Source organism: Electrona antarctica (genome assembly GCF_951216825.1).
Source record: "Electrona antarctica genome assembly, chromosome: 12".
NCBI classification, from domain to species: Eukaryota; Metazoa; Chordata; class Actinopteri; order Myctophiformes; family Myctophidae; genus Electrona; species Electrona antarctica.
The window spans coordinates 17,029,819-17,044,378 of NC_136793.1; the positions used below are offsets into that span (position 1 = coordinate 17,029,819).

The window sequence follows — 14,560 nt, forward strand, 5'->3', positions numbered from 1 at the left end:
TTTCACTTGTGTAATGGATTTAATGTAATGTAATGGCATTGTATCTTTCACCAAGTCTTGAATACATTTTAACACAGATGTATTAGGCCTGTATTTGGTTTTCAACAACAGCCGGTCTACAAGCACCACAACGTGAGCTTGTAGATCAGCTATGTTTGGGCTGATTTTGATATATTAACTAATTTTTCTAGGGAGTAGGGACCCCTTTAAATTCAATTCAATTCCATTTGTATTAAAGTGTCAAATCACAAGTTGTCTCAAGGTGAGAGAGAGAGAGAGCTTGGAGAACCTCTGGCATAAAAATCCCCACTGAGGTCTCAAGCATGTGAGTGTTGGGTGTAGGCTGTCGTAGGTGTCAGTTGTTTGCAACATGACTTTTTTTTTGGAGGGAGTCGTCCATTGAGATTCCATTCCTATGGTGAACAGTAAGGAATCCAGGGTGGCCTCTCATTACAAGATGTTCGTATGCAATATTGCTGTGGGTTAGCAGTGGAAGCATTACTGCTGCTTCTGCAACTCTCCAGCAATGTTTGTTTCCATTCAAAAAATGTTAACGACAACAACCCTTAGGTGTCTGTGGTAACATGACCCTTGAAAGTTAACTCTATTTGCATTTTAATTTAAGTGGTACAGATGTAGGCCTATATTTTTTCAACTCGTTAAAAAAAAAAGAAGTTGGGGTCCTTGGACTGAATTTCTTTGAAGACCCCCCCCCCCCCCCTGCTGTAGCCTGAACCTCTCTCTCTCTCTCTCTCTCTCTCTCTCTCTCCCCCTCCCCTCTCTCCAGGGCAGAGAACCAGCCCCCTCATGTCTTCTGCTAGGTTTGACATAGTGCGGGAGATGCCCCACTATGACCAGGTCCCCGTGGGGTCTCTGTGGCGTGACGAGGAGCCCCTCCCACCTCGGCCCCTGCAGGACGTCCGTGCGCTGGCGCTCAGCGCCGACCCCCTGCCCCCTCCCCCTCTGCCGGACCATCCTGCGGTGGGACACACAGACTTCTACCCTCCAGGTATACACTTATTACAAAGATGAATAATTATACACGTTACTGTTATCAATTATATTGTCATTATATTTCGTCGCTGTCGGGCAGAAATTGTAATTTTTGTATTACTAGGCTATAAAAAGACATGGCGAAAATAGCTGATGTGACGTGCGTGTTGTGAGCTTGTATATCGGCTATTTTCACAACTTGTGAAATGTGTATCGAAGTTTTATTGCCGACGGTCAAATGGTTCATGAGCTATGCATGGTCAAAGTTCACATTTTCAATTGAGTGCTATAGCGCCACCCTTTGGCCAATGGTCTTGGGCTTCGCATCCTCACCGTTTGGCATGGCCCTCTACATATTGCCAAGTGTCGCGATTCAGCCCAAACTGCTATTTTTTACGCAAGAAGAAAAAAACAGACAAAAACAATAAGGGACCCTTCAGGACTGGCTTGGTCCCTTAATAAAGCACAATGCTTTTGTATGCTAATTAATCGTCACCTATAAATGTAATGATCGTACACCTCCAGGTGGTGTCGGTGCGTCGGCAGAGCGACTGGACGGTGACCGCGACGGTATGGACATCAAACCGGTTCACCGATTCGTCCCCGACTCCGTCAAGAACTTCTTCCGTGGCAGTGTGCGCGGCAGTGGTAAGGCCCTGTACAGTACGTAGCTAACCAACATGTATGTTGATTATTCTACTGCTATTAAAGGTAGGGCAAGTGCTTGTCTTTAGTTAAAATAAGCGTTGAATAGCATTATATTGTGATAGTACTCATTGCTTAATATTAACTGGAGTTCAGTAACAGGGACCACATCTCTCCAGGTCTTTCATGAACAGAAAATGCATTTTCAGCTCGGGGTATCAATGTCATCCAATCGGGAGAGAACACTCGCACAGAATACAGGATGAACAAGTCACATTGGAAGTGATGACGCAAAGAAATGAGCAGACAAAATTGGAATTGGAACAAATGTAGCTGATAAATGGGTACTCTCTCTTGGTTGGTTGAAAATTGGTGACCCACCTGAGAGTTGTTTTGGAGTTTATAGTATTATTTTTATATAGTTACATTTTGGTCTCCTACTTCCTACTGCAGTGGTGTCGTGAAATATTGAATTATTAGGAATGTGTCAAAAATAAACAACAAACATTTTTGAAGTATTCCTTTAAACCATTTCTGAGGCTGATTTAAAAAAACATGGTTTTACTGTAAATCCTATGCTAAGTTTTCAGAAGAAATTAACATTTTATAGCGTATTGTCTCTGTCTATCACTTTTCAGGATTCAAATTCATTCGTAGCAGATCTACAGTACGAGCTCGAAACGTGGCACTTTTATGCGACGCGTGTATGTAGTATGATCAAGTAGGGCATTATGAAAAAACATAAAAAGTTAGAGGTTTCTGTCCGATGATATCGGACAGAAACCCATTATTAAGGCCCATTATTAATTCGACATTTGAGCCATATCCACCATTTGATGAGATTTAGCCTCCCAGACCCAAAACTAAATAATGTTTTTTTTGTTGGATACAATGTTGTCCACAATTCCCTGCTGTATTGATGTGGCACCATAAGAGAGATAACAGGAAAACTAACAAAATAACAATTATCTTACATTCTGTAATTGTGTAAACTTCTTGTAAATTAAGTAATGCAGATGTTTAACAAAAATGTAAGTCGTCTTGAGAGTGTAAAATGAAATATTTGGTTTCATTTTACGCTCAAGAGTTGAAGATCTATAAGGGTCCATTTGGTTACCAACTTTCCATCATTTAGCCCGGGACCACTGGTGGTCCCTGGACCACTGTTTGAGAACCACTGGGTTAAGTGTTTAATTAACAACAATTTCCTGATTGCAACAGGCCAAGGCAGCCAGGGCTGGTCGTCCCCCCCTCCTCCTCCTCCTCCTCCTCCACCACCTGACTCCCCCGCTCCGTCATCGAGGACAGCCAGGACCAACCAGACCACGGTGGGGGTGCCTTGCTCACCCCCCAGTTCGGCACCTCCGTCACCCTCTCTGCCGGGCTCCTACCTGGACCCCTACGGGGGCTCCGGTGGCAGCTACAACTCCCGGAAGGAGCGTGACGGCCTGCTGCTGGGGGCCGAGGTAAGGCCTTGTCACCCACTTATAAATAATTGCCCGATCGCAATAATCACAATTGTGTTTTTTGCACAATCATTAGTTTCCATTAATTTGTGTAGAACTTCTATAGCTATATTTTCTGTACATTTATCGCTCCTATAGTGTTAATGATTTATTGTATGTTATTGTGTCTTTAAATGTCTTGATTCATTGAATATATATATAGGACCAAAATGGAAACAAGCCCTCAGGGCTTTTTGTGTTATCCTTTTAGCACGTACCACTGTACTTTTTGATATCTGTTAATAAAGCATTCAACCAATCAATCCAAAAGGAAATTGCGGAAATCGAGGGATTTACAAGCTTACCTTGTAAATGTAAAATATTTTTTTATTTCACTGGTAAAATAAAGGTAAAATAAAAAGATGTGAGCTAGCAATGCAGCTGTTTCCGCTATTTGTTTTATCTTTGAATATATACAATGATCAAATATGGCCCTTCTTGGCCATATAGTACATTGTTTATTTTGATTATTGTTAATGATCATTGTTTGTCATCATTTCGTTGTAATGTATGCAAATTATTTGTCATATCTGCCCTGTGTATTTATTACTATTTACTAAGATTAAAAGGCAAACGGAACACATTTTATTTATGTGGTCAATGCTAAAAAAGAAGAAGCTTAAAATAACTGTTAAATAACTCTATGTGCCGATAATTAATAAGTCTTTGTTGTTCTTTGTTTGTTCAGTAGCACTGGCGTCTCCCCATCACCCCAGTGTTTTTGTAAATGGATGTTTTTTTATGTCGGGATACCAATCTCATCCAATCCAGGAGAGGGATCTCATATGAGATACAGATTTCAGATTTTTATTGAAGGGAACAAGATACATAGAAACATACAGTACACAGAGAATATACAGATACATACATACAGTACACAGATAGAGAATATACAGATACATACAGTACACATATAGAGAATATACAGATACATACATACAGTACACAGATAGAGAATATACAGATACATACATACAGTACACAGATAGAGAATATACAGATACATACATACAGTACACAGATAGAGAATATACAGATACATACATACAGTACACAGATAGAGAATATACAGATACATACATACATACAGTACACGGATAGAGAATATACAGATACATACATACAGTACACAGATAGAGAATATACAGATACATACATACAGTACACAGATAGAGAATATACAGATACATACATACAGTACACAGATAGCTTGCTCACCCTCTTCCACCCACCCACAGGATAAACAAGTGACGACAAAGAAGTGAGCAGACACAATTGAAACTGCGTTTCTCTCTCCTGATTCGATGAAACGGGTAATCCACCTGGAAATGTGGGTCTGGAGAGACGGGGAGACCGCTGGTACGGAACAGACACACTTTAGTAATGATTACTATCACAATATAAAGCTTTAAGAATCAAAACTCTTTTGTTTAAACCAAAAACATATCACTTACCCTAGCTTTTAATTGTCTGCTAACATTTCATGATGGTGACTGACAACCAACAAATTGTGGTTCACTGGCTGCCTTTAAAACAGGCCTGAAAATCTACTTTTTAGAAGGCCAAAGGGGAGGTAAATTATCACTTCTCCAAATAATGTCTTGTATTTGTGATGATATTGAATTTAGTTAGTTATTTTTATATTATGTTGATGAATTGAATACACGTGACAAGTGACAAGACCTCAAGTGCACCAGGACGTTTTGGTGTAAATCCGTTACTCGTGCTGTTTGCATCCGTCTAATAAAGTATTCAATCAATCAATCAACCCCACCAGGCCCTGCAGTCCGTGTCGGAGGCGCCCACGGGTCGCTCGGTCATGACCTACGCCGAGCGCATCGAGGACTACAACCTGCGCTACGCCTACCTCAAGTCCTGGGCGGGGCTGCTGCGCATCCTGGCGTGTGTGGAGCTGCTGCTGGGTGCCGCCGTCTTCGCCTGCGTGTGCGCGTACGTGCACAAGGACAACGAGTGGTTCAACATGTTCGGCTACAGCCAGCCGCAGATGTTCGGCGGCCTGGGGGGCGGGGCGGCCGCCTATGGCCAAGGCGACCTCTACACGGGTACGGACTGTCACTCACAGTGGCCTAATCACAGTTATTTGAGACGATCACAGTTGTGATCATCAGAATCATTTAGATGAATCTGTGAAAATTCACAGATTGCACGGTGTGAAAACGCAGCGCGTTTTGAGCTTGTAGATCTGTTATATATATATATATAGCACAACCATTTTCAGATGGGGGTCCGTGGCCAAATTCAAACAAGAACCACTGCTCTAATGTCATCCACAGGCCCCAAAACTACATTTGTGCTGGTGGTGGCTGGCCTGGTGTGGATCGTCACCGTCATTATGTTGGTGCTGGGGATGACGTTATACTACCGCGCCATCCTCCTAGGTTAGTATGGTCATTATATTGGTGATGGGGATGTAATGGTTTTTTATTCCATTCCGATTATTATTTTTTATTTTTTCGATTATCAATTTGATTTTAGTTTTATCAGTTTGTAAAAATGGATTTGCTAGTTTAGTCTATTAGGCTTATTTCAGTTTACTTTGTATTAACTTTCGTGTTAGTTTAATAATTTGAATGTAATGTGGAGTAATTGTCGGAGGTGAGATTCAAAATAACAGACCAACAAACTCACAACGACATGTGAGCTTGTAGCTCTGTCACTGGTAGACTGATGATGTCACGGGTCGACAGGTTTCTGAACCGTCCACAGCCGCCCTGCTTTCAGAAATGGTGCTTATAACGGGCATTAGTGAGGACCAATTCATGTGAAGATAAGTTTGGAAATGGCCTGGGTGAAGCGCTCGTTTAACTACAAATAACCATACCATTCCTCCTAGACTCTCCTTGGTGGCCGTGGACGGAGTTTGCCATCAACGTAGCCCTGGGGGTCCTGTATCTGTCGGCGTCCATCATGTACGTGCGCGACACCACGCGCGGCGGCCTCTGCAACTTCCCCGTCTTCAACAATGGCGTCAACGGCGCCTTCTGCCGCACGGAGGCGGGCCAGAATGCGGCCATCATCTTCCTCTTCGTCACCACGGTGCTGTACATCGTGGGCGCCGCCGTGTGCCTGAAGCTGTGGCGGCACGAGGCAGCGCGCCTCAGGAGAGAGGCGATGGCACTGGAGGTCAGGATCATGTGCAACGTGCGCACACACACACACTTTAAATATGATTTATGCTCACATAAAGTACAAGAATACCTCGTACAAAGGATCTAAACACACACTACCAGTGCAGTCAGACAATAGGTAAACAGCCAGTTACAAAGTGCCTGTAATGCAGAACATTGTTGAATACAATAAAGTTGGCATACTTGTCATTTTGCCAGTCTGACCACGCACACTGAAGCCGTGGGGAGCGACCGGCCAGCTTTGTGTGCGTAGTGGATTGGACTTCCTCTTTAAGTCCAGGAAGCTAGGATTCGAGCCATACGCCAGGGGGACCCTACGTCGTTTTAGGACCAAGATGTTTTTCGGTCACCAAACTGCTCCTGAAGTCTCTCTCTTTGACTTGAAATAATAATAATAATAACTTTATTTATATAGCACCTTTCTAGGCATGAGACACAAAGTGCTGCACAGGAATAATAACAAGAAAATACACAATAGAAAAATAGAAAAACAAATAAGTGACATGATCTATCATAATGAACGCAATAAACAAGAAATACCCAAACATTAAACAAATCAAGATAACACAAGATCAGTAAAAGGCAGGGAAAAACAAAAAGTTATTTATAGGAATGCTTTTTGAAACAAATGGGTTTTTAATAGGGATTTAAAACGTGTGAGGGAGTCAGTGAGGCGAATTAATTCTGGAAGCTCATTCCAGAGCTTTGGTGCTCCGATGGCGAAGGCCCCATCACCCTTTGTGACGTAGTTCGCAGTATGGATTTTTAGGAGCCCCTTGCCTACAGACCTCCGCGATATAGCTAGGGGCATGACCTCTTTGAGCCTTAAAGGAGATTAAAATAATTTTAAAATCAACTCTATAGTTGATTGACTCTATAGTTTACTATACATGAAAGGCCAACCATTGCCGAAATGTGTTTTCCACTCACTGTCACTAAACTAATGCTCACTCCCTTTGTTTTGTGTCTCTCCTATCATCATCATCATCATCATCGGCATCATCATGGTCATACTTAGATGAAAACCATTGGATCGTCTGTGCAATTGTCTATTGTAAGTGTTATGTCATGTATTATTTTCCATCATCATCTTTCAGCTCCCATCAGGGGTCTCCACAGTGGATCATTTGTTTCCATCTGCTTCTGTTATCATCTCCCCCTTTTGAGGTTATTTGTTTAGGCCTTGTTTCTGTAAGGTTACGGTTAGGATTGAGGTTAGGGTTATAGGTATAGGGCTCCATCCCTAAACTTATTTGCCATTTTTTTATTATTTTGAAAATAAATTTAAAATAGTTCAACTAGCTGATCTACATCTACATGTTGTGAGCTTGTAGATTAGCTATTTTAACTTTTTTTAAAGGTTTTTTTAAATGGTAAAAAATGGCAAATAAGTTTAGGGATAAGGATTAAGGTGTGGCGCAAGATATAGCCCATAGTGTTTGTGTGTGAGGTTAGGGTTAGGCATAGTGTTTGTGTGTGAGGTTAGGGTTAGGCATAGTGTTTGTGTGTGAGGTTAGGGTTTGGCATAGTGTTTGTGTGTGAGGTTAGGCATAGTGTTTGTGTGTGAGGTTAGGGTTAGACATAGTGTTTGTGTGTGAGGTTAGGCATAGTGTTTGTGTGTGAGGTTAGGCATAGTGTTTGTGTGTGAGGTTAGGGTTAGGCATAGTGTTTGTGTGTGAGGTTAGGGTTAGGCATAGTGTTTGTGTGTGAGGTTAGGGTTAGGCATAGTGTTTGTGTGTGAGGTTAGGGTTAGGCATAGTGTTTGTGTGTGAGGTTAGGGTTAGGCATAGTGTTTGTGTGTGAGGTTAGGGTTAGGCATAGTGTTTGTGTGTGAGGTTAGGGTTAGGCATAGTGTTTGTGAGAGTACGTTTTAGGCATAGTTTTTATGAGGTTAAAAGTCAGGGTTTAGAGTAGACGTATAACCACGCCCAGCTGAGCAAAGCCCTAGGGGAGCAAAGGGCGTAAGTCAACTGAGCAAAACAACAAAGAAAGAGGGAGTCCCGTTGGTGTGTGGCTCATGTATGTTGGGTCTCTGTCCTCCCATGATGCAGCTGGGTCCAGGCTCCAGGGCATCGGAGCAGACTCCTCTCCCCACCGTCCAGTCAGAGATCATCTTGGATGGACCACTGATGTCCCCAGCTCCTCCGCTGGAACCCCAGATCCTCCGCGGTCACATCCCAGCCGGACACATCCCCAAACCTGTTATCATAGCCGACTATGTGGCGTGAGTACTACTAGACCAGGGGTCTGCAACTGGGGGTCCGGGACGATGGGGGGGGTTGTGCGATGATCTTTAACCACTTGAACCATAGCATCCCTAATACTAGGGCGGGGGGGAGCTCGGAGAGTGTACAAATGGACCCTTACAGGTCTGTAACTGTGAGAGTGTACAAACGAAGGAAATGGACCCTTACGGGTCTGTAACTCTGAGAGTGTACAAATGGAACCAAACTAGTATTTCCTGTGTGTGTGCACACTACAGGAAGTACCCCGGCATCCACAGTGACGAGGCGAGGGACCAGTACAAGGCTGTGTTTAATGACCAGTATGCAGAGTACAAGGAGCTGCATGCGGAGGTGCAGGTCATGGCCAAGAAGTTTGAGGAGATGGACGAAATTATGCAGAACCTCCCCGGCCGACCGTCCAGCCAAATGGTACACGCACACACCTTACTACGCTTTGAGGGCATCAACATTTTAGGACCGCAATAATGAGCATTTTTAACTTTAAGCTTAAGCCTAAAAATAGCAGATCTATAGTATACTGTAAATCAGACATACAGTAACTGACAGAAGTTTTATCTTGCAGGAGAAGGAACGCATCAATGGCATTTTACTGGAGTATCAGAGAAAGAAAGTTGTAAGTATTGATACTATCCTCTGCTCAATGGTCCAATGATGTCCCTATGATTATCCTCTGCTCAATGGTCCAATGATGTCTCTATGATTATAGTATTGATACTATCCTCTGCTCAATGGTCCAATGATGTCCCTATGATTATGATACTATCCTCTGCTCAATTGTCCAATGATGTCCCTATGATTATGTGGGGCCATTGGGGGGTTGTATTGATACTATCCTCTGCTCAATGGTCCAATGATGTCCCCATGATTATGTGGGGCCATTGGGGGGTTGTATTGATACTATCCTCTTCTCAATGGTCCAATGATGCCCCTATGATTATGTGGGGCCATTGGGGGGTTGTATTGATACTATCCTCTGCTCAATGGTCCAATGATGCCCCTATGATTATGTGGGGCCATTGGGGGGTTGCGGACTCGCGGCCTGAGAAGTTTGGGAACCCTCGGTGTAATTCATGTTTTTTCCACAGGACCCAACCTATGTGGAGAAGAGGGATAGGTGTGACTACCTAAAGAACAAACTATCTCACATCAAACAGAAGATCCAGGAATACAACAAGGTGGCAGACTGGAGCGATGGCTTCAGCAGCTAAACCACTTCCATCACATCACGTTAATTTATTCCACTGTGAAACCTAGAGACATGAAGGGACACCTTTCAAGAGTCCCAGTTAGCCAAGGGAGATCTTTTAAAGGCTCTAGTTAACCAAGGGACATATTTTATCTTTTAAAGGACACAGTTAGCCAAGGGACATCTTTTAAAAGCCTCCCCCCTTTTGGGGTTTTTACCCTTCAAGACGGGAACCCCTTTTGGGGTAGGTGTTGCTATGTAGCTACAGAATATAGCAACATAACGTTTTTGTATTTGAGTTTTTCAGATTCAGGATTTAGAAGGCGTTCCTAATGGACATCTTTTAAAAGCTCAAGTTAGCCAAAGGAACAATGGACTCTTCCAAACGTCTTACTCCTCTCTAGCTCCTGTCCTTCTGACTGTCTCTATTCTAACTTGACAGAAAGATCAGCAACACACTGAGACCACCGCTGAGAGGAATGTCAGCCAAATTCTTCAAATATTTTTGCACTACGACTGTGCAAATATATATAAATCTCTGCGGTATGGTTATTGTGACCGTTTTTTAAATTGTCTCATCCCTACCATCACGTGACTTATCTTTTCCTTTACTTTTATTTATACGGGGTAGACCCTGCTTCACCCTGCTTGTTTTATTTTGTTTTTGGCTTTCCTTACTTTATTGATAGTATCAATTGAAGATGGACAGGAAAGAGGGAGAGAGAGAATGGAGAGACATGCAGCAAAGATGAACTGGACTCGAACACGCAACGAGCTGTCGGGCCAAAGCCTACTGTATATGTGGCATGTGCCTGGACCACTTGGCAAGTGGGAGCCCCTCATTTTAAATGTCTTTGTGAGAGTATTTTAAAGTGCCTTTGCTGTTGGCCAGGTCTACTTTGTAAAACAACTTGAAATTGTGTTTCACTGGGACATCCTAGAAAACATGAAGGTTAAATTCACAGTAACAACCTCATTCTCAAATGAGTGCTAAAACTTTGGCTAAACTCTATAGCAGGTGAGGCATAGAGAGCCATAGCCTCTTTTTTTTTTTACCATGGCAATGATGAACAAGATAAGTCATGTTTATATTCATATTAAAATCTTTTTGAGGCATTTTCCATCAATATATTTAGTAGTCAGTGGAATATCAAATTGTTGCGTGGTATTATTATAATACAATACAGAAACAAGGTTTCTACATCATTTCTTGACATCTTTTGGGGGCAATGATTGATTGTACAATCATGTTGTCTCTTGTCTGTGGGTGGCATGTGGTCTTCTCTCTTGCAAATAGCATAGTAATGATTCTCAACCTGTGGGCCGTATTGTAAGACGGACCGCCAAATAATTGGCAAAACACTGAATTGAATGTGTCATTAATCTAAAAATACAAAAAGCCATGTTTTTTTCTTCTGTAAAACCTTGAAGAATGAGTTTTCATTGTGCCACTAGTTCCATTAATGCACAGACACAATCGATTGATCATTAAAATGCATGCGGTCGACCCACCTTTTGAGATTATCGAGTGGGCCTTGATCTAGAAATGGTAGGGAACCATGCTGTATAAGTGTATAGGGCTCCCCATCTGATTCTGAAAGACATTATTTCGGACCTGCATATCTCTCTGTCTACGTCTCTCTGCCTATCTCTCATGCATGTGCGTGTGCACGCATACACACAAGAAGGGGTTTGCAGAAACTTCAGAAATGCACAAATTATTCCTAATGCTCTAGGATGGTTTAAATGTATTTATGTATATACTTTTATAATTTAGATAATTTGAACATGATTACCTGACCATGCATGCATGCATGCTTCCCATTCAGCTTGCTGGACTCTTGAAGTTGATTTTCCACAATTGTGCCATAAGGTCTTCTGTACAATGTAAACCCAAAGCCTGCTGTTCATGTTCTTGTTGCTCAGGCCGTAGGCTACAGTACTTTTATAATGTACAGTTAAATTTTTGTTATTGTATTTTTTTATTTGTTTAATGAGCACTGTTGCTTCAACAATGGACTGCCTTTTCACAGCTTGCCGTTTGGTCCTTATTTTCATAAGGTGATCTGCCTCTTTTGAGTTGATCCTTCACTGCCGCCACAACTTTTATGCCTGTCTATAGTGTAAATGAATGCACAATATTTATATTAGGTTTCAAAAAGTAGGTAGTAACCATTGCTATAGTCTTTTCAATAACCTAGCCTATAGTCTTAATTGTGTTAGTTTATTGTGGTATTTCTGGACTTTTGCATTCTACTATAGCCGGCCATTTCATTCAATCCTGCATGATATTTAAGATAAATCATATAATCTGGCTTTTTTGTGGTTTAAATGAGATGCTGGTTCTGAGTGGTAGAGGGTATGCGCATGCATAAAGTGAGTGGCAAATAGAGTGGAAAATTAGTGTCAAAGTGAGTTTGACGTTTAATGCAATCAGACTTAAGAATACAATTTTGTGGATAATCGTAGTTGTCTTCTATGTTGCAAAGAATGGACTAAGCTCGAGATGCTTGTTTACAGCCAGACCCTGCTCATAGAGCATTTCATGGTAGGGGTTCAATGCCTTTGCTCAAGGGCACTTCAGCAGTGGTAATTTTAACGTGCCGGTCCGGGGATTCGAACTGGTGACCTTCCGATAACAAGACCGCTCCGCACGGCGTTCGGCCACCGCTGCCCACTATGCACCCCCATGGATAGCCAATGTTAATCTTACAGCTACTTTTTGTAAGTCGAAAGTATGTGTCTTTGAATCAGAATCTACTTTATTGTCACATCAGAGGTTCATAGCCAGGTGTAAAGAAATGGGTGAAATAATGTATTTTTTCGTACAAGCTCCTTCATGTTGTAGTGTTATGAGATGAGAGGACAGTACATGTTGATCCCATGGGGGACATTCAGGCGCCAGAGAAATGGCTAGTACATTTCCAGAAACGGTACAGTTAGATACATGTAAGAGGAGTAGCATCACAATAAAGACACCATATATTTATATTAATTAAAGAGTATGTAAAAGTATACATAAGTCAATACCCATGTTTACCCACCCAACTGAGGAGAAAGTACATCAAATTATGCATATATGAGGTTCCACGGAACACAAACCTTCACTTCTGGGGGTCCCTACCACAAAACATTTTCAGAATGGGGTCCGTGGCCAAATATAATCAATTTGTGGGCCCTTGACACAAAGGTTTGAGAAATCCCGGTGTACATTAAAGCAGTGGTTCTCAACCTTTTCAAGCCTCGTAATCATTTGAACTGTGGACCCTCCCTGACAAGCACTTAATTGTAGGAGTTGAGTCATTACATTTTGTCTGACTCAGTTGCACAGATAAATGGCCAATCTACAAGCGCTCACCACCTTGCAATGTTGTGAGCTTGTAGATCTGCTATTTTCACAATTTTCGCCTCTTGTTTATATTATTTGACCATTTTTATTGCGACTGCAGGTCGCATTTACTATGTAGATGTGCATTTGCCGTCCGTCTGTTAGTCACCCCATGCCTCCATATATCATCACGTGACATCATCAGGGATAGTGATCCCGGATGTCATCAATATTGGCCAGCAACTCTAATCTAACCTCAAACCCTTAGATCTCCATATATGGAGCTGACCTGTTCTGACCTTCCATAATTGATCCTTCTCCATCCATCCTTCCTCTTCGATGTCTCCCTTTTAACTGATACCTGTCCATTCAAACCCTAGCCCGCCCCAAAGTTATTAGGGCTGCTAGTTTTTGCCGGCAAAAACTAGAGTTCTCAACAGGCCCGGAAATTAACGCTTGGCCCTACCTGAGCCGTCATCAAACCCTGTACACTCAAGACACTGCCACCCTTAGATCGCCGTATGGAGCTGACCTGTTCTGACATACCATATGTTGATCTGACCTCATCAAACCCTGTGCACTCAAGACACGCTCCATATATGGCTAGTACAGAATTCATTCCATATGTTGATCTGACCCTCCATGCCAGCAGTCTATCATCCTGAGGGCTTCTTGCCCTCAGGGCGTCTTACTGGTAGTATAGTGTGTTGATTACTTTTGATTAAGTAATGGCCTTTTTTTGTAGGTATTCAAAAAGTCTTAAAAGTCCTTAATGCATGCATCCTGCATTTAACTGCATTAAAGCACCTGGGAACAGAGTGGCATTCTGATGCACCGCCATTCCGACTACGTGGCTTCCGCGTGCAGTTAGGGTTGGGGACAGGGTTAGTATTGAGCCCATGTGCACATTTCCCCAGTTCATGTGGTTGGTGCCCACTGGGAGGAGACCCCAGGGCAGGCCAAGACCAAGGATCAGATGGAGGGATTATATCTCCAAACTGGCCTTGGAACGCCTCGGGATCCCTCAGGAGGACGTTACAAATGTTGCTCTGGAGAGGGAAGTCTGGAACTCTCTGGTGGTCGCGACCGGACTACGGATAAGTGGTTGAAGATGGATGGAGGGATGGATGTGGTGCCACCTGTTATGCTAACCATGGCAAATGGCTGCTATTGTGTAGCCTGCAGCAGGAGGACCGGTTTGGTGGCTGGTGTGTAAACTCTTTCTTTTCAAAGCACACAGTGTCATGTTACACAACTTGTCTCTCATGCCCCCTGGGTGTCAGTTGACACAGCAGTATAGTGTATATTGTACTAGTAATGGATGACAGGGAACAGGCATGGTTGTTCAGTAGGGGTCTTCCCGTCTCTCCAAATCTTTAGTAAACGGAACATACATTTTCAGGTTGGGATACCAGTTTTATCCAATTAGGAGAGAAAACTCATACAGGAATCAGGATACACAGGATAAACAAGTGATGAAACAAAACAAACGAGCAGACAAAGTTGAA

The 14,560-nt window shown here is 42.6% G+C and overlaps 1 protein-coding gene across 1 annotated transcript; it reads left to right on the forward strand.

Moving 5' to 3' along the window:
* Nucleotides 1-1,517: 1,517 nt before the first annotated feature.
* On the forward strand, nt 1,518-11,757 carry marveld2b (MARVEL domain containing 2b). The gene is made up of 10 exons (XM_079516784.1): nt 1,518-1,641; nt 2,860-3,104; nt 4,921-5,206; nt 5,438-5,542; nt 5,998-6,287; nt 7,311-7,346; nt 8,344-8,516; nt 8,775-8,946; nt 9,101-9,151; nt 9,624-11,757. Exons 1-10 carry the CDS (start codon nt 1,566-1,568, stop codon nt 9,744-9,746), a joined length of 1,557 nt encoding a protein of 518 aa, XP_079372910.1. The 5' UTR covers nt 1,518-1,565; the 3' UTR covers nt 9,747-11,757.
* Nucleotides 11,758-14,560: the final 2,803 nt, after the last annotated feature.

Excerpts from the sequence above, each read along its gene's own strand:
- marveld2b (XM_079516784.1), top strand. The coding sequence starts at position 1,566 with ATGGACATCAAACCGGTTCACCGATTCGTCCCCGACTCCGTCAAGAAC. Across the intron at positions 5,207-5,437 it reads CCAAGGCGACCTCTACACGG|GCCCCAAAACTACATTTGTG; the intron begins GTACGGACTGTC and ends TGTCATCCACAG. Across the intron at positions 6,288-7,310 it reads GAGAGGCGATGGCACTGGAG|ATGAAAACCATTGGATCGTC; the intron begins GTCAGGATCATG and ends GGTCATACTTAG.